The sequence below is a fragment of the Rasamsonia emersonii genome (genome assembly GCF_000968595.1).
Source record: "Rasamsonia emersonii CBS 393.64 chromosome Unknown ctg1118621760112, whole genome shotgun sequence".
Lineage (NCBI taxonomy): Eukaryota > Fungi > Ascomycota > Eurotiomycetes > Eurotiales > Trichocomaceae > Rasamsonia > Rasamsonia emersonii.
The window spans coordinates 27,452-53,359 of NW_013563177.1; the positions used below are offsets into that span (position 1 = coordinate 27,452).

A 25,908-nucleotide genomic window follows, 5' to 3' on the forward strand; every position below is an offset into this window, starting at 1 on the left:
ATCATAAATCATACAAGCATGACATACTTCAAATGATTGGAGCGGCTTAGTTATTGTCGCTTTGTGGAGCTTGCAAGACAAGCACACCGTAGATTACTTTATCTGGCAGCCAGTCAATATGCTTGAAAATGAACTTCATTCTGCAGAAAGAAAACTATATCATGTCCATACTGTGATATTCCCTTCTAAACCACAACTCTGATACACAAGTTGCAAGAACGCTGAACCCTGCTGGGCCGTCACTATATTTACTCGAAGTATCGAGCGTCCGGCACAACCCCTAACGCAATCGTGATGCGGTTCGAGTGATTAAACCAGGAGACGGTTTCCACCGCCTCTAGAATATCCTCGTCGGAGAGGCCAACCTTGCGCAGCCGGTCAAAGTCCTCTTGGCCGATCTTTCGCGGCGTCAGCGTCAGCTTCTCCGCCAGGTCGGCCAACGCACGTTCCCGCTCGGTCAAGTCGACCAGGTGGTGGTCCAAGGCAATCCGTTTGGCGCGCAGCTTGTCATTGCTGGCCGCCGCCAGTCCGAGGGTGTGGTTGGCCTGGCAGAAACCACATCCATTGGCGGCGGAGGTGACGACGGCAAGCAGTTCGCGTTCCTGGAGCGGAAGACGAGTCTTGGTCCCGAAGATATCCTCATAGTAGGTCACGAAGCGTCGAATGGTGTCTGGGTTCACGGCGAAAGCGCGAGCCCAGTTGTCGCCATGGTGTTTCGAGATGAGCTGACGCGTGGACTCGGGCAGTTCCGACTCGGAGGGGACCCGGAGTCGCGAAATGGTCCTGCTGAGAGGAAGGGTTCTCTGAAAGGATGAAACGGCGCTTCGGCACAGGAATTGGCCTCCAGAGGAAGCCAGCGGACGGGCGAGCTGCTTCAGAAGAGGTTGCATTTTGTCTGGTACGGTAGGATGGAGAACAAGACGGCCGTCAACGAGGAAGTTGGTGAAGATTGAACCAGTGTACGGAGTGTGGTGGTCTTATAAGATAGATCGATCGACCAGAGGGAGCTCGAGCTCGCCCTTGATTAATCGATCTGCTGCATGGAGATCGTCGTCGAGATTGGCAGATGGTATCATCTCGCGCCAGTTTCATTGGCTGTGAAAGCGACATGATGAACACTATGGCTTGGATGCAGTCTTGGGATCTCGTCCTGTTGCTTGCGCGGGTGGAGTTGGGACTGTGCAAGACTGCCCCATAATGGCGTCAGAGGGGCTTCTTACCTAGGCATGGTACCTGCGTCCCTCAGTCTGCAAGCAGATCAGATTAATAAATATCATTATCAGCCATCGTCCTCCTTGAAGTGGAAGAACTGGAAGGCACGTGGCTTCCAAGTTCTCTTGGTGACTGTGTTTCCGGAAGGAAGGAGCACCCCGCCACACACCGCGGCCGTGCCTTCCGCTCGAGCATGCAGCAACCCATGGACAAAGAACAATGCTTATCCTTTGCTACATGCAGCTGCCAAAAAAATTATACCTAGCTTCGTGTATTTCAAGGTCGCGAAGGGAAATTATCATTGGGTGAGGATAGCCATCTTGATTTACATGTATTTAGTAGGTATTACTGTCGGGAACAGCCCTATACACCCCTATTAGGAAGGGTGGTTTCATACCTGCCCTGCATAACCTAGCTGAATTTTTGGACTTAGTAATCATTGTTCTACTAGGTGAGTTAATTTACTTTCTTTCTAAAACCTTTTTTTTTGGTTTTATTTTTGGTTAACTCTTATAGAAAATTGTTATGTATTTCTTTACCTGATCAGGCATTCCGTTTAGACCTTACTTAACCCTTACAGTTCACCAGCCTAGAAGAAAAAAAAAAATCAAGTCAAAAAAATCAAGTCAGCCTGCTATCTTCGGTTCTCCTAAATCCAGTGATCGCTATCTCTTCCTCTGACCACCCTATCCGCCATATCAATCAGTATTCATAAAAAAAAAAGGACCGAAGGTTAAAAGTTCCATGTTGAAGATTCATTCGCGATGTTCGCGTATGCCTGAAAAGTATAGATTAGCGCACATTCGCCTCAAGTCTCGAGGACCATCCATCTACATACCCACGAGTCGAGTTGAGTCCACCAAGCAGATCCCTCCAAACTTTCAAGGAAGTTAAAGTCATCGCCAATGTCATGGTTAGCTTCGAGGTTCGTTGCTGCTGGCAGGTTAGCTAGAAACGGCCCGTAGTTCATGGAGTCGGACGTCATCGCAGGTTGATTGATCCCCGTTCCCTCCTTAGGGTTATTGAACTCCGTAGGAATGCGCTCTGGAACCTCGTTATCGGGCCTGCGGGTATCACTTGCTGGCTGCACATTGGACCCAATCTGTCGGTGGACTTCGAGTCGCAGCTCTTCGAGAATAATGCTGTACCGTCGGCTTGGGCAGTTCCTCCGTGTCGCCCGGGCGAGATGTTGCTGACAGGTTTCTGCAAGACGGAATATATCTTGCGCTTCACCAGCACTGCTGGATACACTGGGAGAGTTCGAGTCCCGGGATGACTGGTGCTGCTGGATGGTGTAGATATACGCCACGATGATGGCACAGAAACAAACATAGTGCGTGAACCAAAACGACTCGAGCATCATTCCTTGGCGGGCGAAATTATCCACCATCATCATCACGTTCTTGGCCGCGTCGATGCATTTCTGCACGTGGGTGGTAATCAAGTCATGTGCCACGACTGGTCGTCGACTCAGGTCCGTGAAATCATTGAGAAGGAACGGACGCGTCGCATGGATCATCGCATGAGAATATGCCAGCTGTAAGACGTGACTCTGCCGACAGAGAGGCGGGATCAGACTCGACGGCCGGACGCTGCTGAAGAGGGGATGTACGCTCTCCTTCCACTTCTGAAGCTCTGCTGTAAGGTCGATCGCAGCCTCCAATGGCGCCACGGTGGAAGATGCTTTGGTGGGATACACCCGGCGTGAGATTTCGCCGAGTATGTGGCCGAGCCTAGGATACCTTCATGAGAAAAGTCTTTTTCGGGACATACTAGTCGGGGAATGTGCTGAGTCAAACCTGTAATGCAGGACCGATGCGATCATCATGCAGTCCGTTGATTCCGTCTTCTGCCTCGGAGCTTCGAGAGACATTACTTCGTCGTTCACCTCGTCAGGCAGATCCTGGTCGATGTCCTCGTCATCCAACAACCTGGGTCTGCCAAACATCATGCTGAGATACTTATCGAGAGTGTAGGCACTCCAGAAAACCCGCTTGCGTAGCTCGTGCTCTATATATGCAGGTCCACCTCGCGATGGTTTGGATGGTCTCCTCCTGTGCAGTCCGAGTGCTGTCACGAGCTGCATGGTCGTGCCAAAAGATATACCAGCATTGGTTTGCACGCGAGGACGAAAGGAGAAAAAGACACAAGCCCAACCGTGCTTGAATGGTCTCTAACGTCGGCGGTCCCGTCTCGATGGATAGCATATGCTTTGCTGCAGCATACCATCGCTCACTGGTGATATTAGCCGAATGTCGCGAAGGCGAACCGCGCATCAAATCATACCTTTCATTGCGCGCGTGAACCTCGTCATTTCTTTTAAACTGTTCTTCGCGCAGGGTACTCACGGCAAATATCATGAATACAATCGCTGCTTTCGCTGCCCAGTGGCTCGGGGGAGGGTTCGACGGGGCGATCTTTTTCTCGTATACAGCTCGAACAAGCGACTCTGCTATCCCTCTGTGAAGGAAGCGATAGGTGACTACGGCAAAGTCAAAATAGATCTCCACGAGTTTCATGGCCCTTTCCAATGGCGGCATTTCCAGCGCCCTCCAGTCATCCTCCGTCGCGAAAGGCCGGTCGCCGAACATCAAAACCGGCGTATTCTTGGAGGGTTCGTCTCCCGGGATCCGGGGAGTCATGGAGATATCATCCTGTTTCAGACGGCGCCAGACCCTCGTCAGGAAGGATATCCCCGACGACGGGCCAAGGTAGTTTCCCTCCAAGTCGGTTGCCTCGGGCTCGGGCGAACTACTTCGCGGAGACAGCACTGGAAGAGACCTGTGATTCTGGCGCAATTGCGCATGCGGTGACTTCCCTGCAGCCGGGAGCTTGATCAACGAAGTCCCATGATCGCTTCCGGCGCGACGAGAGCCGCCTGGCGCTGCTTGTCTGGGCGGTGCCCCGGGCCCCGGCAGCGGAGAGGGGGGCGTGCCTCTGGTATACAGTGCGGTGTACTCGCACGCCCGGGACAGTTTGGCGCATCTCTGGCATGGCAGCGTGCCGGTGCACCGGGTTTTTTTCCTTGGACGACTATCAGCAGATTGAATTATGGCAGACGATACCCACAGGTAGTAAAGTAATACTCTTTGCACGAATCACAAGCTCGGGTGATCTTCCGCCGTGCAGGCGTCGTCGGCGTGTCCCCGGCCGGGCTGTCAGAGGCCTTCCTCTTCTGCCCTCGAGCTTTGGCACTATCCATCCGTGAGGATCGGAGATGGGGATGGTTGAATCATTGCTGGTCCACGAATTGCGGCTGGTGCCAGCGAAGAGGAGGGTCCGGCTGAGGTTGACTTGCTCTGGGGATCGAGGTGGAGTCAGGCCGTTTGGTGCTCGCGCGACATTGGGGCCAGCTCCCCCGCACCAGCATCCCACCTCGCATCTGGAAGCTGCCTCGCCACGTCGTGAAGATTCCATCTGTGTATTTGTCCAGGGTCGTGTATTCATGCACCAGTTCCCGTGTGGATCTTACCCACTATGCTAGATTGCTGTCAGATGTACGTACTGTGCGTAAAAGTGTCAGTCATGATGCTTGTTATCCTGCACATACTAGACGAGACTACCGATGGAATTATTCCGGGGGCAGAATTATTAGTTCATTTCTCTTGCGACTACGAGTCATGAAGAATTTTGCATTTCTACTTTCTGCTGGGAATTTCTTCTCCACAAAGATCCTCATGGTCTAGTAGCCATCCCATCAAGGTACTGTACATACAGTACAATCGCGGGAGACCGGGGTCATCGGGGAGGAAAGTATCATCTTATTACCAAGATTCTCTCAGTTGGGTTTCCCCCGTCGGGGAGAAGAATACCTATCCTTTTTCTCCAACGCTTTTTTTGTACTGTATTTAACGAGTCACGAGACCGGGGAGGGGCATCCTGCATGGAATAATGGATGGATGCGGGGTAATTATTAACTAATTTGCTCTCCAGGTTGATATACCCCTTTTCGCCATAAAACTTTCTTTTTCAGCAGTCTCAACCCATTTTGTATTTTTCATTTTTTTTTTCTTTGGGTCATGCTGGCATGTCTTGGAAGAGGGAAGTATGTATTGATTGAACTCAGCTGGGAGGTGATCCCGGCTGTGTATAGTGGGAGATATCCATATCACCCATTTAACCGGATTTTTTTAAAAGAAAAAGAGAGAGGAAAGGAAAAGAAAAGAAAAGAAAAGAGAGGGAGAGAGAAGAAAACGGAGGAGATAACAGCTACACGGCTGGGCAGAGAGAGAATAAAAAGTGGTAATGGTAAAGAAATACTCCGGAGTAGTACTTTTCTCCCCGACGGGAAATCTGATCCGGTCTCCCGCGATTGTACAGTACAGTACCCTGATGGGATGGCCACCAACCAAGACCATCGAAGACTTATCAATATACTCCGTATTATTGTTGCTGCAATCAGCAATTTTACCGCTTATTATTCAGCAGGAGACGCAACCTAACCAATTACATTTGATTGCTGTACTGTACTGTACTGTACAACAGTAGAACCTTTCTGCGACACCCATTTAGGCATTATTATTACCAAGCAGCCCGATTAATTTCTGTATGTTTTGTTCTTTTAAATGTCCGCGTCTTGCATATTCTTTTTTTTTTGGTCCATGTGAATGGCATTATGATAAAGTTAGAACTCAGCTGTGGTTTTCGGTCTGTGCTTGTAGATTATATATTTTTATCGGTAACTCAGTGGTGTATTTTGTCTACTTGAACAGTATGTGAAGTACCGTTGAATCCAATGGTGCCGGGAATTTTGTAAAAAATGACGAATCAATAGCATTCAACTAATTAGGTTGCTTTCTGCACAGAGAGATATTTGCAGTGAGTTTATCTGATAAATAGCCTGCTCGAGAAGAAGACCTTGCGTGTGGTGAGCTGAAACAGTAGTAGTTGCAGGCATGATTCAGTTAGATATGTACAATACATAGGTATCTAGAATCTGAATTATAGGGATTTTCATTCGATAATGATAGTAGTTGTTAACTGATCCTTGAAAAAGGAAAAAAAAATCCACTACTTCAATACGACTCAGATAGTTATGTTTTCTAAGCAATCTCAAATTTTTCGATAGTTTATTGAAGCGAGTGAGTAAAGATGGTCAATAAGAAAAAAAAAAAGGAAAGGAAATAGCAGGAACGCCGCATCATGTCTCAACTGGATCGAGAATGGCTTCTAAAAATAATCGACGCCGATAAACACCTTCACGTTGCGTTCCTAGAGTCCTTCGCTTAAGCACCATCATCCAGGTGACACGACCCAGCCATCTTGATTGGAAGACCTTCGCCAAAGGACGTTTTATTCACGGTGTTTGCTCTCAGGGTGGGAATATCCAACGTGGCCAGCAAATTCACCGGTGGCCCTGGTCCCGTCGTGATTCATATGGACGTCTTCCCATCAGGCGCCAGGCTGGAGGTCCCCGGTGAGGACACAACAACGGAATCCCCATCTCGGGGCCAGGCAGGTCGACATGAAAGCAGACACAGCGTACGTCATCGTATACATCGTATAGTTATCCGGACGCGCTTCGGGATCTGAAAAGAAGTCTCGGCCTCAGTGCGGTGACGGTGACTGGTCTCGGACGAAGAACCCGGGGCCAGTGGGGAAGTCGGTGGCTCCTGAAGTCACACCTCCCCAGAGGGATGGGGAAGTTTCAAGTGTGACTATACTGTATAATCCATGCCGAGCCCAGCGGTCTCCAGTCGGTCCGGTTCGGGTGAAAAGGGAACCCTCTGGATGACGTCCATGATCAACAGGACCACAACGCTAGGCACTTACACATTTCTCATCGAAGGGGCCAATGTGACGGCGATACGCCTGATCAACGAGCTGCAGAGAAGCGTCGAGCAGATCAGTATCTGACCGACCCATTTACCTCATCGGGTGGACGAACACCTGCAACGGCCCGCCGTTCGTGCAACGATCGATGGATACCGTCATGGGTCCGGGAGGAGCGAACGTGATGTTGGTGCCCACGCTAAGCATTTGGCGTCATACGTGGCGGACTAAAAAGTTAACATGATTCTTGAACAGTGTCTTGAAACAGATACTTGTCTGCCAACCGGGCTAAAGGCGGAAACAGTGCTGGACCACCTTCGAAAGATTATTTTGGTCGACTTCCGAGTTCCCGACGTGGAACTCTCCGGGGACAGCAAGCAACTCAGCGTCTTTTTGCGATCCAGCGCGTTCCATTGATGGCAGATTTCGTACCATCGGTGACAAGCCAACAGCCAGTGGCCGTTCCTGTACTAGGCACAACGGACTGTAAGTTCTGATTCTATCCCAGAAATCCCGGCGTATGGACATACAAAGGATATCGAGTATCGTCGGCCAGCAGGGGTCAAAGGACGAACATGTTCGCATCGAAGAATCTCTAGCATAGTCAATGTTCACGCCCTCACTGTGAATATCTGCACGGTCCGTCTACACAGGATTAGCAGATTTCCTTGTAAATAAATTCATTGCCCAGGGAATGTGGTAAAATAATAGCCAAGATAAAAAGATACAATGGTAGGTAATGCTTCTCTGATTCCCGGTTTGCAGACTGATCACAAACATCTCTCCATTGAACGCCTCAACAGTGTGCGTATGTGTAATCTTGTCATAACAATTTAACTTCAACATAAAAATTGCAAATATCTCGTAATCTTGTCGTAGGCCAGCCTCTATAATATATAGTCCATGATATCAAACTATACTGGCCTGTGACGCCGTCTAAAACCACCACCCTGTAGCCGTTTTGTCTTCCGCTTCTCGGCTCTCGGGACACCAAAATACGTCTCATCAACTCCAGAGCCCAAGAGAGCAAAACAAAAATCAGCAAAGTTGACCGTTGTTACGCACCAGAGTTCGTATTGCCGTGTCGATGTCATGCGATCACTCAACGAAGGCTTAGATGAACCGACTGCGTCATTTCCTCGTCGCGGCACCAATCACACCCTTCCTGTAATTAAAACCGGAAGCGACGACTTTCCAACCGGAACAGAACAGAAATTGCTCGCTTCGTCGGTATCAGGCTGGACTTCGGCGAGAGTTCCAGGAGGGATGAGACTGGATCGGGAGAGGAAAATTTCACTGAATTTCTAGGAGACAGTCGTATCAGTTCCAGGAGGTATAGCTTCAAGACGAGGTTTCGGCGTCATTTCGGGTTCTTCGATTGAGTTGCAGGCATCGTACAGGACAGGACGAACTCAGGGGGTGTCTGCCGCGTTTATGTCTTAGCTCTCGGATTTTCACTTGTTGGGGTCTAATGTCAAACCTTCCACGAGGCCAGACATTGCTTCACTGCCTTCTTCCGCCTCTTCTCCCATGTCTTCGTCCATCACGTCGGCCTTGTTTGTCTCGCCAAGGATCTGGTCGACCATTGCGGCTATCTCGTCCATCGAGGCACCACTACGGATGACGTTGATCATATCGTCGAGACGATCACGATCACCATACCGTATCGAATCAAGAAGACGTTCCAAAAATCCACGGTAATATTGCAGCTGCTCCTGCGTGAATTTGGTAAAGGCCTTGCGACGCCTGTCGGCAGCCTCGTCGTAGACGCACTCACGATTATGGGCAGCGCATTCAGTACAGGGGTTCCCGGTGCTGCACTGGAAGAAGGGTGAGTATCAAACATCAACATCGTTTATTCGAGTGATATTTCATAGAGTTAGAGGTTTCTATCACTGGTCGTGGGGAAGTGCGGATATATACCCTTGTTCGACGTCTCTTGCATTCTTTGCACGCGGTCGATGCCCGTTTGGTTTTGCTCTCCTCAGCAGCTGACGCAGGTAAGTGGCTCTCTGCCGACGGCAGCCGCGGAGCGAGAGCGCGAAGAGGCCTGTTCATACCATGCTGCGCCATTACACGGGTAACGTGCGGCGAGAGGTCTTTGCTAGAAAGAGGCTTGCTCGATTATTATGCTGGGAGAGGTTGCACCTCCTATTCGCACAAAGAAAGAAAAGAAACAATAAAGGCCGTCTTGATAGGGGATGATCGTTTGGAAAACGAAGGGCTAAGAATTGTCACGGGGTAGTTGTGTTAAGTACATTTTCATGCAGGACAGGCTGTCGAGACAAAAGACTCGAGGACGGTTTGTGCAGGAGGCTTGCTCAGGACTGCACCATTCTTTGTCCGCCCCATCCAGCCTCGACAACAGGCTGGTTGTATAAAATGGCAACTTCAGACGAATCAACCGCCTGGAGACAGACTTGTCCAGCGCGCTGTCCAGCATCAACACCTCGTTGGGGCGAATAGAAACCGGGATATCATTAGCCACAGGAGCCAGCCTAAAGCGTGCTTCTGCCAGTTTCTGCCATCAATGTCTAAATCAAATTACCCGAAGCGGGGGGGCCACCGACCGCGCTGAGAGGTAAGGGTCTTGGAGGCTGTTTGGCGGGACCCATCGGTGACAAAAAGCTGTTCCATGGCGGACGAGTGAGTTCCTGAGATAGAGACGGAGATGATTTCCGCTACATAGGCGTAATTTGATAGGCCACGCACACAGAGTAGCCTCTGGAAATGCGGCATCCCGAATTTCAGTAGCAGTTCCTTTCAGGTCCATCTGCGTCTGCAGTTGCGGGGATATAAAAGGGCACCTTGCCTGCCAACAGAGGGACTATCGAGACCATTGTTACGACGTCGTGCCTGTGCCGAGTCGAAGGCGATCTCTTCGGGCCATGGTAGAGAAAGAGTTGCCATTGAGAATCGTAACCAAGCGAGCTGCACTGGAGAGCATGTCCATGCAGACGAGCAATGCTTATTGGAACCCACTCGTATCATTTGGACGGCGAATATTCTCTCTGAGAAGAAACTGGCAACGAGGAGGAAGTCCTGTCCAGAAGGCGATTTGAGGCTTGTCGATCACGTGGCAGCAAGGTTTCCTGTTGGCAAGCAGGATTGCTGCTTCCCTTGGCGCGTAACAATGGCGCTGTCGTTCTTGCCAGGGACAAAGACCTGTGCTCGTTCACATAGGCGGGCTCATTTCCAGCCTCGAGTGTCATGAGGCTTCGATTGCAACAATCTTTCAGAATAAAAGAAAAAAAACCATCCGCAATTGTCTTGTTGAGAGACGTATTGCAGCTCCGTCGTGACTTCACGCCGGTGCGGTCCCTGGGATCGTCTGCTGCTATTATTGCTCTCTGTCCCACGTCGCTCTTGTTTCGGGTCATTAGACGCAATCTGCAAAATCCTGGTGATCCTGGTGCTGCGGTTCTGGAATTTTGGTAAAATTGCCGAGTAAGTCTGAATATGTCTCCATGTGAGCTTGCGCCGCTTTATTCGACCGTTCATAGACATGCCTGGAGAATACAATGCAGGCGTCTCATTTTTTCCCCCACAGAGCCGTGAATCGACTAACACTGAAAATTCATGTCTAGCGCCATTATCCTGCTGCGATTGCTCCAGGACGTCGTGGTCGAGATTCGTCATAGGCAATGAGTCCTTTTCAGTGATATATGCAGGTGTTGTGGATTGGACTGTACCTGGATTAGGACAGGCGTCGTTTCCTCCCTCCGCATTGGCCGACTTATGTGCTGAATTGGTGTCGTGATTTCCCTGTGGAGTCTTGCTCTCCATCGCCCCATTGATCCAATCCAGGACGCAATTGATCTGTGATGCACCGCCGGAAGGTCTCAGAGGATTGAGAACTGTGCGAAGTTTGATAGAATAAAGGTTGATGAAGTTTGCTGGCAGTTGTCCACGTCACCAGCCTATACCGCCAAGCCCCCTGGAAAGGCTCTCGAGCTACGTGTTTGGTACCCGAAGCAGAGAGGTATTCAGGATGGTCATCCTATAAATGCGTCATGTCGAGAAATTGGATGTCCTGATAGCAGACTTGTTTTTTGATCGATGGTTTGAAGTGTCGACCCCTGCTAAAAACTCAATAGGTCATTTGACGCCGATAGAACCGAGATTAGAAGGTTTAGCAGGCAGCCTTTTCGGCAGGACTTCCCGCACGTGGCCACCAGTTGCTTGCGGTTTTACAATTCGCAGCGCGAGGAGGACCTGCTGTAATGAGGACTACAGCTAGCAGTATTTGCTACCATCAGCTGAAGCTCTCACAGTCGATCGATTTCTCCAAGCAACAAATACCGTCTAATATACTCGTACGGAGTACTAACGACGTTTATGCTACGGCCCCTGCCGTCTCCACAATGAGCCATGCAGACGGTTCCAAAAATGGAAAGATCCCATTCCAACACAACCGCAATTCAGGTATTTTTTTTATCAATTATTAATCTACACGCATGGCTCTCATTCGGCTTTGCCTAATAGTGCTTCAGAACCCGAATACATTGGCGATATAAAGGGTATGTCCTGAAGGCGTCTCATACAACAAACTATAAATCAGACTATTGATGTTGATGCGGCGCAGCTCTCCAAGACTGATAGGTTGTCAGTGCGACGGAGACGATGAAGACAAGACGATCTACAGATTACAGAGTATGTTCTTTTACTAAAAACTAGAATCCCTAGTCCTAGCTTTGGCGAGACTAAAGATGGTGGTGAAGATCAGCTGAAATCATGGGAATCTAGGGCGATCCAACCCTGGAAAGGGTTGATATAAACTTTTCATCGTCTCAGATCTCTAATATCTACCTTCGTAGGCGAGATCTTTTTTTTTTTGGCTGTTAATTAGCTAGCATCTAGGAGTTCAAGGGTCAAAGGAGATCCTATAAAATAAACCGTTAATACTCCGTAGATCAGACAAAGGTGATAGAATCTCCCCCACCATACGGTTTGGATTTTTATTTTTAAGTTAAGTCTATATTCTCATGATCCTTTCATCCTTTTCTAACTATCTATCATATTTAGTCTTGTCCATCTAGCACCTGCCCCTTGCAACCGCAAAACGTGTTCCTATGGCCCTGTTGTGAAGAGGACAGAAAGAGTGAAGAGAAACGAAGGAACTATGTCCATTGCGGGAGACTGGGATGGGAATACATATTTCATCTATTATATTGTGCTTGTTCATTACATAAAATTAGATGCTCTATCTCTTTGAACAAAACCAGACCCGGTATATTTTACTACTTGAACAAAAAAAGCACATAACGGAGTCCGAATATAGATAGGAAGATAGTATATACGTACAGTACAAAGTCTAACGACACAGGTATCACATGAAAGAAAAAAAAGAATGCCCTAAGGAAGTTCGCTCCATCTATCTCTTTAGAAGTCCAACTCGTCCACCTGCCCGATAAACGTCTTGTTGTTCCCTTCTCCCCGCAATAGTGCTTCGATATCGACCCGTCCTGCGGTGATGTACCGCTCACTGACGCCGACATTGATCCGCTTCGACAGCATCTGCTTCAGCTCGGCCCTCATGGCGGCTAACTGCTCCTTTGTCACGCTGCTTGCCTGCTTCTCCCGCTGGTGACGACCGAGACCGCGGCCCTTGCCTTTGGCCTGACGGGCTTGTTGTTCGAATTCCTCGCTGTCGTACTCCACGCCTAGTTCTTCGGCCGCGTTCCGGAGCCAGTTTTCCTCCGCGGACAGCTTCTCCTTGGCCATTGTGGATTCTGTGATTCGCTTTGCGAGATTTACCCGAGGGCGGACACGGGAGACGATGCGGCTGTCTAGCTCAACGGACTCGAGTGGGTTCCGTTTGGTTGCTTTGTTGGTGTTTGCTTCGGCGTGCACTTTAGCAACGAGCCGGGCAACGCCAACGACTTCTTCGGGGGCGCAGATAAGTATACTCTTTCCCTGCGCCCCCGCACGGGCAGTGCGGCCGGAGCGGTGGACGTACATGTCCGCGGTGCGTGGGACGTGATAGTGGATGACAAAGTCGATTCCTTTGATGTCCAGACCACGGGCTGCAACATCAGTCGCCACCAGAACGGAGCTAGGATCTGACGATGGAGAAGAGAATTTTTCCACAGAGCGAAGTCGGGCTTTCTGCTCCATATTCGAGTGCAGAGCGATTGCGGGAATTCTCAGAGTTTGAAGGAACTGGACGAGGCGACGGACGGCGGATATCGAATTGGTGAAGACCAGAGTCCGGTGGCCTGGATGGTAAAGCAGAAGTGTGTATAGGTAGAGATCCTGCAAGAATTGTTAGAGAGGGAGACTCTTCTATTCGAAACATGTTATGCAGACACACCTTCTCCATAGCTGCGCATTGGACGATCCCTTCCTTCAATCCTTCTGCCATCTGGGAGACGGGGTTGATATCAATGAACTTGGGCCGCTCTTCACGGAAATTGAGTTTCTCTAACAGATATTCCATTGATTCCTTCTTGTTCATCAGGTCGTTGTTCACAAATCGTCCTTTTCCAGCTAATTTCTGCTGCAATCCCCTGTGGAATGTCGCAGAGAAAACGAGGGTTTGTCTTTGGTTCTGACTATTGTCGTCATCCTCCGATTGCGATTCGTCCGGAAAACCATTGTCCTCTGTCCGATCAAGCGCATTCAGGATTTCCTCCACCTCCTTGAAGTGACCTTCACTGAGAAGCCTGTCGGCCTCATCGACGACGAGGAACCTGATCTGCTTCATTTTCCGAATCAAGCCATGTCCTGTACTGAGGATCTCCCAAACTCTGCCCGGCGTGCCAATCACAATATCTGCATCAGCAAGCAGCCTCTGCTGCTTCTGTATCGACAACCCGCCGGTCAGCAGGGCGATCTTGGCGTTTGCATCTGGAGTGTGGGTGTTGAGAGCACCGATATGTTTCGCCAATTGGTGCGCCAGCTCTCGCGTAGGGGACAGGATCAGAGCAATAGGTTCTGACTCCTTCTTGTCCATATCGGCGTGCTTTTCCCTGCTGCGATCCAAGTACTGCTCCAAGATGGGTATGCCAAAGGCAAGCGTTTTGCCTGATCCTGTCGCGGCTTTCCCGATGACGTCGTGGCCCGCTAAGATCTCTGGTATGCAGGCTTTCTGAACAGGTGTAGGGCTGCTGAACTTCAGCTTTGAAAGACCCGTCTGAATAGACGGCGAGAGTCCCAAAGAATCCCATGCGGAGACGTCTACCCCATCTTCCTCCTCATACTGAAGAGCTTCAAACGACAAACCAGATTGGATACCTTGATTTTGGGGCTTTTCAGCGGCATTTTTCTTTTTCAGCGGCTTTTCACTCTTTTTGTCCTTGCTCTCCTTTGCGACATCCTTTTGATCCTTCTGCGATGTCTCAGTGGGCTGGCTTTCCGTTGCAGGCTCCTCGTCGCTAAATCCAGTCCATTCCTCGTCGTCATAACTTGTTTCCTCTTTTTCAACAGCAGGCTTCTTCAGAATAGACTTTAGGGGTTTATTTCCTGCGGCCTTGACCGAGAGTCAGCTTATGGAGGAGTAAAGAATAAAGGCATAAAGCATGCTTCAGCACTGTAGACCAACCTTGAATTTGACCTCACCACCGCCCTGTGGCCGCACAATGTCCACCCCCTCAATCTCTTCCAGCCCAAAGAAGCCTCCCGCATCATCCAGTCGATCTGGAAGCTGGACCTCCTTCCAGTCGAGCTCGTCTACTCCGAGGAGCCGGTCGGTGTCTGCATCCGCGCCATTCGCAGGCTTCTCCACCTTCTGCCTCTTCTTCGATTTTCCTGTTGCGCCTTGATGATCGCGCTCGCGTTTCGTACCCATTCTTTGTAACTGCAGAAGGAAAATAGACTCAAAATTGGCCGCGTTGTCCTGTCGCTTGTCGGCGGAGGTACGCCGTGGATTGACGTTTTTCTGTTGCGGCAGAAAAAAAGTTGCTGCTTTCTCCGCCCACCGTCCGATCTTATCGCATTTTCCCCACATGCGAAAAAAGAGACCGCCGCATGATCACGCCGCTACAGGTACTCTTTACAATTTACAGGGCAACACAAAAGCAAAATATAGTTGGTTATCTTGATACTCCGGCTGTCAGCTAATCCATCCGGGGGACGATGGGCAAGTCCTCCAAGGACAAGCGCGACGCCTACTACCGGCTCGCCAAGGAGCAGAACTGGCGCGCACGCTCTGCTTTCAAGCTGATCCAGATCGACGAGCAATTCGACCTCTTCGCACATGCAGATCCGGATAGCGTGACTCGCGTCGTCGATCTCTGTGCTGCACCGGGCAGCTGGAGCCAGGTGCTCAGCCGCGTGCTGATCAAGGGAGAGAGCTTCGGACGACGGGCGTGGCTGGAAAAGAGACGGCGGGAGAAGAAGGCCCTGGAACGGCTGGAGAAAGGGGCAGAAGCCGAAGCAGAAGAAGATGAGAGTGAAGACGAGTCGACGGTTCTCAAGCCCAGGAAAAATGTCAAGATCGTCTCTATCGACCTCCAGCCGATGGCCCCGCTGGAGGGCATCACTACCCTGAAGGCGGACATTACCCATCCGTCGACGATCCCTCTCCTCCTTCGTGCTCTGGACCCTGAAGACTACGACGAGAATACTACATCTCCGTCTACATCAAAGCAGACTTTTGCCTCTCGCCACCCTCACCCCGTCGATCTGGTCCTGTCCGACGGCGCGCCGGACGTGACAGGCCTCCACGATCTTGATATATACATCCAGTCGCAGCTGCTCTACTCAGCTCTGAACCTGGCCATCGGCGTGCTTCGTCCCGGCGGCAAGTTCGTCGCCAAGATCTTCCGTGGGCGCGACGTCGACCTGATCTACGCGCAGCTGCGGACGGTCTTTGAGAAGGTGTCGGTCGCCAAGCCGCGCAGCAGTCGCGCCAGCAGTCTCGAGGCATTCGTTGTCTGTGAGGGCTTCATTCCCCCAGAGACTAGTCAAGGGAGCGGGATACGCGCCCTCCAGAATCCGCTGTTCGGCGGCGCTGCCGCACCTAAGCTCAATGAAGACGGCACAGTAGGAGTCGAGATTCCTGACGAAGCCGAACAGGAGGAGCAACAATCCGAAATGGAGCCGTCAGCCACAGACATGACGCACACTGGCCCCAACCATCTGACGCAGACTCGGGTGTTGAAACCCTTGACAGATCCAGCTGACCTCCGCCCACCGCACGAGTCGCGCTGGATTCCCCCATTCATAGCCTGCGGAGACCTGTCCTCGTGGGATTCAGACGCCTCTTACTCCTTGCCAGAAGGCCATGTCAGCCTGGATCCCGTACAGCCTCCCACAGCGCCTCCGTATCGAAGAGCGCTGGAGTTGAGGCGGGAAAAGGGCGGTGCCTACGGAAAGACCAAGCTAGGTACTATAGGGCGTGCCTGAGCCAGGGGCTGCGGTTCAGAAAAAAAATATTTTTCTCTATTACATTTCTAGAAGCGTCTCATCTGCGTGCATTATGATCGCTTACTGCAGAGCGGACAGTGAGTTTATTACCGGAATAGAGAGGGTTGGGCGGATACGAGAAATAGAATAAATACTAGAGATACCCTGGGTGGTTGAAGCCTTGACGAAATGTATATAGCGATATGACAGAAAAAAGGTCGGAATTGAGATGAAAATATATTGGCTGGATGCAATGCAGTCTAATGTGACGTTTTCCTCTTACATGGCATCATGCATGACTGAGGTATCAGCCATCGCTAATGCTCGTACTTGTCAGACGTATATACATCACGACGCTTTTCAGTCTAGTAGACTTCCAGAACGTATCTCTCCTGCTCCTTCAACTTCTCGATCTCCTTGCGAGGCTCCACCTTCTTGCCAGTGGCCTTAGCCTCCGTGGCAATCGCCTCTTCCAGCACGGCGGTGACATCGGGGACCGGCCAGGTCGGACCACACAGGTAGAATGCACCCTCTTCGCGGATGTACGCCTGGATGATCTCCGGCAGGGTCTGGCGCATGCGATCTTGGATGTAGATCTTCTGTGGCTGGTCACGTGAGAACGCGCGGCCCAACAAGGTGATCACACCGGCCGCCTGGTAGGCCTCCCATTCTTCACCGTAGCAGTACTCCTCGCGCTGGTGTCGCGATCCCATGTACAGCAGGACAGAGCCAATCTCCTTGCCCTGAGCCTTCTCGAGGGCACGGTGCTGCACAAAGGCGCGGAATGGTGCTAGACCAGTACCGAGACCAGCCATGATAATTGGCTGAGTCGAACGGGGTGGCAGTTTCATAACGCTGGACTTGACACTGACGGTGACAGGTGCCCCAGGTTGGAGCCTGCTGAGGTACCGTGTGGCCTGGCCAATGCGTTGGCGTCCTCGGGAATCGACCCAGTTCACGACGACGATCATCAAGGCCACACTGGTTGGGGTAACCTTCTGGCAGGAAGCGATCGAATACTCACGACGCTTCAATGGGCCGACAATTCGCACAAGGTCGTGGAAGCTCGGGTGGGCAGATGGGAACTCCTGCAGAATATCCGCGTACGTGACAGTGTCGACTTCGGCACGTTTCTTGAACTCGGCTGCACCTTCGGGTCCACCCAGGGCCAGGAGTTTTTTCTTCTCCTTCTCGTCTGTGGCGAACTCGGAGAGAGCCTCGTAGAAGCGCTTTGGTGGGCGACCGAAGATGTCAACATTCTGCGCAAGGGCCTGGAACACAGTACGGTTCTCCAGGACAGAATCATCCTCACGGCTCGGGACCTCGACGATCTCATCTGGGTTGAGGCCGTAGAACTTGATGAATTCCATGACATCTTCCGCATCGTTCTCAGCGTGCACGCCAAGTGCTTCTCCGATGTCGTATTTGAGTCCGGAATCGCCCAAATCGAACTCGATGTGGAAGATGTTTCGGTCGTAGGTGACAGGAGTAAGTCGGCGGTTCTCCTTGACACGAACAGTGTACGTCTTGGTGTTAAGGTCTGGACGGAGAGCAGCCCGGGTGCCATACGCTTCCTTGAAAGCCAGACCTTTCGCGATCGTCTTCCAGTCCTTGAGGACCGCTGGAGGTTCCGCCTCGTTCTTATCGAATGGCACGAAACTGGTCGCAGAAATACGCTCAGGGGGTTGAGGCGCTTCGGCCGCCTCTTCGGTTGTGCTCCACGACTCAGGAACCTCAACCTGTCGCAAAATCTTATCGAGATCCTTCGTCACATTCACCAGAGCATCGGAGTTCTTGGCAATAGTTGCCAACTTCGACTGCTCAAACGAGGGTACAGCAACCCGCAGGAAGGACGCCTGCAAAACAACGGGCTCCAGGTTGTCTCCAGCAATAGCCGGATCCGCAATGAAGAGCGAGATGTGCCGTTTAGCAAGCGCCTGCCTGAAACTCGCGGGAAGTTTCTTCTCCAGCTCATCATCCTTCACGCCTGGAGCGCTCACAATAACTTTGCCGCTGTCCTTCACAGAGGCAAGGACATCAACATCGCCCAAGATCTTGACGTTTCCAACATATACAACGTCTGCCGCATCTACCGCGTACGGCGCATCCAGGATCTTGGTACTCTTGCGAATGTCCACGCGGACCAGGCCGCCCTGAATCAGATTGTTATAGACCGTACTTGTGGTCACGTTAATGGCAGAATCCGTAGCCAGAGCCTGGCCAAGCACCGCAGCCGCCTGAGCAGATGGGGTGTCGTCCACATCCCAGAAAGTGTACTCCTGCACCGTCGCGGGGTTGAGAAGCTGGAGGGGAGCAGGATCCTTGACATCTTGCAAGATTGGCTTGTCTGCCACGCGCTGGAACGCCGCCGCAATATTGAGCGTCGTCCACTGGTGGGAGCGATCATACTTAATCTCGATGCAGGCAGGGGCCTGAGGGCGGTCACTGGCAAAGGTCAAGGCCGCCAGAATATCATCGTAGAGGGATGAGTGAACGCCCTCCTCTTGGACAGCCTGCTCGTCGCGAACCTGGCCGAGGACACCAACGGTCTTCGTGGATTTTGGAAGCACACGGAGAAACTCCTCCTCCACGAAGGGCCGGTAGACGCGCACATTGACCACACCGACCCGGGCACCGTCCTTTGCTAGAGAACGCGCAACCTGGGACGTCAGGGACGCCTCAACCGTACCAAAGGCCACCAAAACAGAAGTTGGCTCGGCGTGACCGTGGTATTCAAACAACCCATAGTCGGTACCCAGTTCGCTGTTCAGGCTCTGAAGGATCTCCAAAACCTTGCCCTGGTCATCGAGATGCTTAATTCGCGTGTCCGACAAGCCCTGTCGGATAGCCTGATAGCTGCGGTTCAGGCCAGTCTGGTCGAGGACATCAATGACACGAGTAGTCTCGTGGCCAACACGCACACCGTCATAAATGTGGATGGACGGCAAAAAGGAAGCCACCAGGGTCGCCAGGAGCGCCATGTGCTGAGCCTCGTGAGCAGAGGAGCTGGAGATCAGGCCAAGACCGAGCTCCTCAGCGAGGTTCAGTGCCGTGACATAGTCGGAAACAAGACGGTCATTCGCATAGTCACCGGCTGCCACATGGGTCACGACAGGACTAGCAACCGAGTACAGCAGAGACAGCTGCTCCAACGACCCTCGCAAGTACGGCAGAGTGGCCGACGAAGCCAGGATGCTCTGAGGAACATGGCGCTTCTTCAGGTCAAAGTCACGAGAGAACAGGTAACCGAGAGCGATGGAACCAGCGCCCTGGCGAGTCTCAAGGGTCTGGACGGCAGTAGGTTCGCCATTGGCATTGCTCTCGCGACGCGAAGCCCACTCACGGACGGCCGAATCAAGATCGAAGGACTCAGGAGAGTAGGAGAAAATCTTGTCGGAGAGTGCATAGGCGACCTGCTGGATGAGGGTCTGGGCAGTAACGTAGGTCGGGCCAGAAATGGCCGAGAGCTCAGGTGCCGCGCCCATCGTGTCGCTGATATCGATATGGGGGTACCAGGATATCAGGCACGAGTATGGAGAGAGAGTATAGAGAAGAAAAGAGAGCAATTGATGGGAAATTTTTCATACTGGGGGAAAATATTCCGGCAGTACTGTCAGCGGGTCGGCCGAGAACAGGGGCACCTTCCAAAGACGGCTAGCGGCGATCACGCAATTTCTTATCGATAAGGACCGCCCACCAAAGGCGGTGTAAGCCGGCAGTATTGATGACCGTGCAGTAATCACGTGTCGAGCCAGTAGAGCTTTCCCTTTTCGGACGGAGGTCCATTTGTAAGGAGCGCGATGCATGCATGCGCGCGTTTCATCCCTTCCACCCTCTGCATCAAGCAAAAGCCATTGTACACGAGCTGGACATAGGGTCAGTTTCTGGAATTGACTTGTTTAACCATGGCGAACATCTCCCTCATAGGTTCCACCGGCATGGTGGTAAGTTGAATCCCCGTGGTTTGTCCTGTTCCCCGTGGCGGAGCTTCCTAAGCAGCTAATGCACATCATTGATGACTAGGGTTCGCATATCTTGTCTACCTTGCTTGGCCATCCATCCGTCGCCCGTGTCGATAGCATCTCCCGCCGGACACCACCCATTGCTGCATCCGCTCCGCAGGCGAAGCTGACAACCTTTGTCGATGGAGATACTTCCCGCTGGGCGGCCCAGGTGGCTGCACTAGCCCCTCCGCCGTCCATCTTCATGTCCGCTCTGGGAACGACACGGGCTGCCGCCGGAGGATTCGAGAACCAGTACAAGCTCGACCACGACCTCAACCTCGAGCTGGCCCGCGCCGCACGCGATGCAGGAGCCCGGGTGTATGTTCTTATTTCTTCGTCGGGGGCCAACCCCTCGTCCGTGATTCCCTACTCTCGAATGAAGGGCGAGCTTGAGGAGGCTGTCAAAGGACTGGGGTTTGAGCACACCGTCATTCTCCGGCCCGGTTTGATTGCCGGCCAACGTGAGGAGAGTCGTCCTGCCGAAGCAGTATTTCGCTTCGTTGCCGGGGTCGCAGGCAAGGTGCACTCGTCTTTGAAGAATGGCTGGGCCCAAGACGCCGATGTCATCGCCAGGGCCGCAGTCAGTGCTGGCCTCAAAGCACTTGATGGAGATGTCCCCGCTGGTAGTGAAAAGGTCTGGGTCCTGCATGGGGCCGACATCATTCGCCTTGGCCAGACGGAGTGGAAGAACTCGTGAGATCTGATCACTGGGTGTTCATTTGATTAAGTGCGCTGTATACTCTATATCCTTAAGTTTTATTCCAATTGCATACGACGTGATGACATGGGCCGCCGTTATTCCTTGCACCAGACAGACAGACAAATTGTCCGTCTGAGTGTCGGTATGTATGTACAGAACACGTGTTCTTATATAACATGGACGATGATGCATGAACCGAGAAAGATGCCCCTTAGTCATGATAGGCCACGTCTCCTCATCATTCAGTCTTATTTTTTCTGTTTTCCAAATGGAGAATGCAAAAGACTCCACAATGCCAGAACTGCCGCCTTTCTATGTTTCACATGATATGCAACTGCCTACAGCGAAATTAAAAAAAATTAAAAAGAGGATATCATGATTGCTGGACCCCTCCGGTATTCACCGGCCTTCGCTTCCTTGTCCATCCTTGAGCACTTGGGCCTTTTTCCACACCATGCTCCGCTCCGCCCTCCATGGGATCGCGCGCCTTGCTGACCTCTTGATTGCCAGGACTCACATCGAGCGGATTGCTCGTATTCCCGCGACGCCGGGACTCGTGTCCCGCGGCATCGACCTCGTCCTCGGGCGCTGTGTTGTCGGGATCAAAGGCCACCTGGTGAGTGGCCACCTCATCGTCTGTTCCGGACTTGGAGTACTCGCTGCGCAACGGGTTCAGCGTGTTGCGGTCTATCAGGCCCCCTACGTCTTTCTCGTGATGCTCCGTGTCCCGGACTGGCGTTGATGTGTGGAACGCTCGTTCCAACGGGTGGTGTTGGTGGTGGTGAAGTGTTGCTGTCGTAGTAGCAGACGGAGGATTATTGGGTTGGGCGACTTGGACGGCGGTCTGGAGGAGCAGAGAAGACCGACGGATGACTTTGCTGCCGTTGATGGCAGTTTGACGGAGGGCGCTATTCATACCTATGTATGTAGGTTAGGTACCTAAAGGTAATAGTAACTATTATGTTCTGTTGTCTAGGAGGTAAAAAATCGAATAGATTGTAGACCCCCTTCGGTTTCAATTGACGATTTTGTATGTAGAAGAGGGCTGAATTCTAAGAGATATGAATGTAAACTGATCGGAGAAAAAATGAAAGCAAAAAATAAAAATGAGAATTTTGTGGGGGCTCTATACAACAATTGGGAACCAGAAATGATAGGTATTTTCTGCAGACGATAGAAGACGATAACCATTTTCGGCAGGTCATGTTGACGTCACCGCTGCACGGTCAGCGTCGAGACCCTCGGCGTTCCCCTGTTGGTCACGTGCTGGATATCAACACAAGTACAACCCTAGTCAGTAGTCACTGTGTTAAGGATTCTTTGGAGATATTAAACAGTAATACTTTTTTTTGTGGATAACAACGGTGAGATTAGAAATGAATCTATTTGATTCTTACAACTTTGAGGTATGTCGAGCTTGAGCATCTTTATCTCGCCTCATTTCTCACAGTGAGAAGTCTGTTAAAAAGTGGGAGAAATCCTTGGAGGGAGGAAAAGCTACCTAACAATGTTCTATAATGGTCAGGCGGATTTGTACCAGTACTAGATGGCCTCTGGTTAGTACACTCCGTTTACAGACCCTCGAAGATGCCGCTGCAACTGTCTGTCACAGGAACATCCCCTTGAATGTGACAACAGATAGGATCATCATATCATGGTGTCCAATATGAACGAGCTTTCATAGCATGTGCCATCCATGAAAGCAGTGAAAGCCACGTCAACAGAGTTAGTCGAATCCGTTTATGGAGACGAGACTGAGGCTCAAGAGCGTGTGCGTGTCTGAACACGCATTACAAAGCACGCGTTATCGTGTAATCTCAAGCACAGACTAGACAGGCATTGCGTCTGCGGCGCAGTTGAGTCGAAAGACCTGAAGAAGAACGCCACTTTCACAGCTTGGTAAGGGCACATCCGAATGATCCGACCATGCTACGGTTTGCCATGATATTAGATGTCCGAATCCACGGTGATGAGAAATAGAATTCAACAGACTCAGCGTGTTCGCATCATGTGTGCTGTGACAGCTGCGCCCAGGGCGAAAACGTTGTACCCGTAGTGGTACGCCAGCTGTACAATGACTTCAGGCTGGAATCCCTGTCCGCGCCGCTGTTACAGCTGCAGGGCTTAAGAAAAGGAAAGAAGTTCGGGAGAAATAGAGGATTATGTGGCTCCAATGAACATCCACTAACAACGACGCGTTGGTGACTCGAGAAGTTCTTGTTGTCCCACGCGCTTCGGCGAAGGGAGATGCGAGTAAGTGGACTTTGTCTGTCTTGGGTGTTAAGTATACTCCAATGCATATACCCTGGAGGCATCCCCGCAAGCACCTGCAGGGAAGCTCGTGAAGATAGGTTCTCTGATCGGTAATGGAAATCCACCATAGTGTTTGGGACTGGCAAGGGGAACATTTTTAGCTGCATATCTGCGGGAAGGATCAGGGTCATGTCATCATTGGACACTGTCGTGGGGCGAAAGACGACATGGTCACAAACTGGGAACCAATCCACTGCATTACACGATCAGCCAGTAAATGCACTTGCACCTTAAATATTTCTTGATCTTTCTGACCTATACTATTTGTCACGGGTAGAGGGTTTGCATGCGGGAGGTGCGGGAAGCCCCGTTCACTCTCCGATCACGAGAGTCAAACAACTCCGGCCGCTCGGAGTGATGCAGGTGGAGTTGGAATCCAAATTCAACGTTCAAAATGCCGAAACGGATCCAAACCTCCCAGGGAGGGCAACCAGACACTGGTGTCCCATGGTCTTTCCAGCATTTCTTGCAAAGCAACTTCCAATTGGATGATAGGTTCTCATTTTCCTGCAGCATTCTCGGCCGATGCCCGGGATTCTAGATGCAGGCAGTCCAAGAGCACAGGGTTAAAATTCTCTGAAAGAAAACGAACACCCGAGGCAACGCCAGAGGGTGGCGAATCGAGTAGGTGGTACTCGTAACCGAGACAGATGGCTTCTGCATACCTCTAAGGCCTGGTCATTTCTATTGTCTCACTGTTGCGAGCCTTGCAGAGAGGCCGAGCCAATTATCAATCCCGTTATGGTAGCCAGTGATGAGAGCCCAGCGCTCACTGCTCCAGAGTGATATCAACATTTCGCAACAATGCCCTCGCAGGAACAACAATCAACGACTCGTAAAAGCGGGGTGAGTGTTAGATTCACAACAGGAACAGATTGGGTTATTCATCGTTGACATCGCGTATCAGCTAGATAATGGAACGACCATCTCTAATGATTCTGATGAAATGCGACCAGGAGAGCTCAAATCACACCTCCTTGACCAGACGTAACCTGCCACGTCAGAGAGCGTCCAAGGTCTAGCGCAGATGCATATGATTTGAACACCAGTCGTCTCATTTGAGAGACGGGGATGTCCGCTTTGCCCCGAGCCGCAGCCTGGCCCGTGTCGGACAGGGTTGTGTCAACAGGGAGAGCGCGAACCGTGCACTTGAACAGGAGCCCATGCGGGATTACCCATGTGCAGATGTCATTGATCAGCTGAAAGAGTTTGCCTTGGATGCCTGCATAAGGTTTCCGTATCTCGCCATTGGATGTGGAAACCAGAAAACCAGCAAGGACGGGGGACCAAGGTGGTGACAAGACAATATCCTCCGTGGCTGGGATCACGAAGACTAGTTCGCATATCCACCATGAAGGTTCACAACAATGGTAAGACCAATTGATAGCGATGGGACTTCCATGTGTCCGATGATTGGAATAGGATGTGCCATGACGATAGAAGTCACTGCTCGGTTGAGCATGCGTTCCACATGGATGAACACAACATCGGTGTTTCTGAGGTCACGAAGTTTGGGACGCGTTGCATCCGGTTGTCACCGATTGGAAAAGGGGTTTCGACTCAGTTCTGAAGACTAAACCAAGGCTTGCCATCTCATAGCACTACCCAAGTGTAATTGGCCACCAGAGGAGGGGGGAAGAACGAGCGAACGGGTTAGGGCATGAGAGTGGGGGGCATTAGATCCCAGTTCAGAGATATTGACTATCATTCATTGAAAGAAATGATAATGTGGCTTTCGTCGGTCGAAAGAGCAAGGTTCACCCCTGACAACAGGATTTCTCAAACTTTTAGGAGGAAGACACACATCAACAGCGATCATGCAGGGTGACCTGACCAATGCGATCTCACAAGAGAAAGCCTGATCACCGGTGAGCATCTCCATTCGGAAAGCGAAGACATTGACAGTGATGATTGAATTGGTGCTGCGACGGTCACATCCCGCAGGTAAGAGGTTCACCGGATATTGAGGGATTTTCAGATATGCAGGCGGAAGAAAAGACTGGACACCGCAACACCACAGTCTGCTAGACATGCATATGTGAGGCAGCCGGTAAGATGATGATGACGATCAGAACCAACGATATCGTTTGGTGTCTTGCGACTCCACCCGAACAACGATCACTGCAGTCGAACTAGATATGAGTAACAAACATGGGAAGCGTAAATGATGGTTCGTGATAAACACCCACACAGCTTGGGCACGCGTCGGTAAACAGCGGGGGGTCGCGGGGACAAATGGCAAATGGACTGAAGGTCTCGAAACATAAATATGGCGAATGAGCCCACCATAGGCAGAGGATTCCCTGTTCATTCATCGAGTCCAGTTTCAGAAAGAAGACTCTTAGCATAAATCACAAATCACAAAGTCAGGTCCTCGCCATAGAGCTTCATCCCCAAACCTCAAATACAAAGCATCGTCACCTCAAATACAAAGCATCGTCAATTGACCTTCGTCAGTCTTTGGCCTATCAATCTGTAGCCGGGGAAGAGCACCGGCAAGTTTAGCCAATAAGATCTTCACGAGAGGCTGAAACGATTACCTTCTGTCACTCGCCAGTA

At 51.2% G+C, this 25,908-nt stretch overlaps 9 protein-coding genes across 9 annotated transcripts; 3 read left to right on the forward strand and 6 right to left on the reverse strand.

The window, feature by feature from the left end:
• Positions 1-248: 248 nt before the first annotated feature.
• Positions 249-890, reverse strand: T310_4408 (uncharacterized protein; the record flags this gene model as incomplete). Its single annotated transcript, XM_013472695.1, has 1 exon — positions 249-890. The coding sequence occupies one exon, from the start codon at positions 888-890 to the stop codon at positions 249-251; it is 642 nt and encodes a 213-aa protein (XP_013328149.1).
• A 987-nt stretch (positions 891-1,877) lies between these two features.
• On the reverse strand, positions 1,878-4,739 carry T310_4409 (C6 transcription factor; the record flags this gene model as incomplete). Its single annotated transcript, XM_013472696.1, has 6 exons — positions 1,878-1,898; positions 2,051-2,954; positions 3,012-3,149; positions 3,499-4,199; positions 4,282-4,679; positions 4,718-4,739. The coding sequence occupies 6 exons, from the start codon at positions 4,737-4,739 to the stop codon at positions 1,878-1,880; spliced, it is 2,184 nt and encodes a 727-aa protein (XP_013328150.1).
• Positions 4,740-8,438: 3,699 nt separating this feature from the next.
• Positions 8,439-9,047, reverse strand: T310_4410 (C6 finger domain protein; the record flags this gene model as incomplete). The annotated part of the gene is made up of 2 exons (XM_013472697.1): positions 8,439-8,804; positions 9,045-9,047. 2 exons carry the CDS (start codon positions 9,045-9,047, stop codon positions 8,439-8,441), a joined length of 369 nt encoding a protein of 122 aa, XP_013328151.1.
• A 2,160-nt stretch (positions 9,048-11,207) lies between these two features.
• Positions 11,208-11,714, forward strand: T310_4411 (uncharacterized protein; the record flags this gene model as incomplete). The annotated part of the gene is made up of 4 exons (XM_013472698.1): positions 11,208-11,409; positions 11,478-11,504; positions 11,587-11,637; positions 11,671-11,714. 4 exons carry the CDS (start codon positions 11,208-11,210, stop codon positions 11,712-11,714), a joined length of 324 nt encoding a protein of 107 aa, XP_013328152.1.
• Positions 11,715-12,366: 652 nt separating this feature from the next.
• Positions 12,367-14,773, reverse strand: T310_4412 (RNA helicase; the record flags this gene model as incomplete). Its single annotated transcript, XM_013472699.1, has 3 exons — positions 12,367-13,239; positions 13,298-14,431; positions 14,528-14,773. The coding sequence occupies 3 exons, from the start codon at positions 14,771-14,773 to the stop codon at positions 12,367-12,369; spliced, it is 2,253 nt and encodes a 750-aa protein (XP_013328153.1).
• Positions 14,774-15,060: 287 nt separating this feature from the next.
• On the forward strand, positions 15,061-16,332 carry T310_4413 (tRNA methyltransferase; the record flags this gene model as incomplete). The annotated part of the gene is made up of 1 exon (XM_013472700.1): positions 15,061-16,332. The coding sequence occupies one exon, from the start codon at positions 15,061-15,063 to the stop codon at positions 16,330-16,332; it is 1,272 nt and encodes a 423-aa protein (XP_013328154.1).
• A 365-nt stretch (positions 16,333-16,697) lies between these two features.
• T310_4414 (NADPH--hemoprotein reductase) lies at positions 16,698-19,817 on the reverse strand (the record flags this gene model as incomplete). The annotated part of the gene is made up of 1 exon (XM_013472701.1): positions 16,698-19,817. The coding sequence occupies one exon, from the start codon at positions 19,815-19,817 to the stop codon at positions 16,698-16,700; it is 3,120 nt and encodes a 1,039-aa protein (XP_013328155.1).
• Positions 19,818-20,237: 420 nt separating this feature from the next.
• Positions 20,238-21,172, forward strand: T310_4415 (Protein fmp52-1, mitochondrial Precursor; the record flags this gene model as incomplete). Its single annotated transcript, XM_013472702.1, has 3 exons — positions 20,238-20,276; positions 20,356-21,029; positions 21,091-21,172. The coding sequence occupies 3 exons, from the start codon at positions 20,238-20,240 to the stop codon at positions 21,170-21,172; spliced, it is 795 nt and encodes a 264-aa protein (XP_013328156.1).
• A 237-nt stretch (positions 21,173-21,409) lies between these two features.
• Positions 21,410-22,461, reverse strand: T310_4416 (uncharacterized protein; the record flags this gene model as incomplete). Its single annotated transcript, XM_013472703.1, has 2 exons — positions 21,410-21,954; positions 22,434-22,461. The coding sequence occupies 2 exons, from the start codon at positions 22,459-22,461 to the stop codon at positions 21,410-21,412; spliced, it is 573 nt and encodes a 190-aa protein (XP_013328157.1).
• Positions 22,462-25,908: the final 3,447 nt, after the last annotated feature.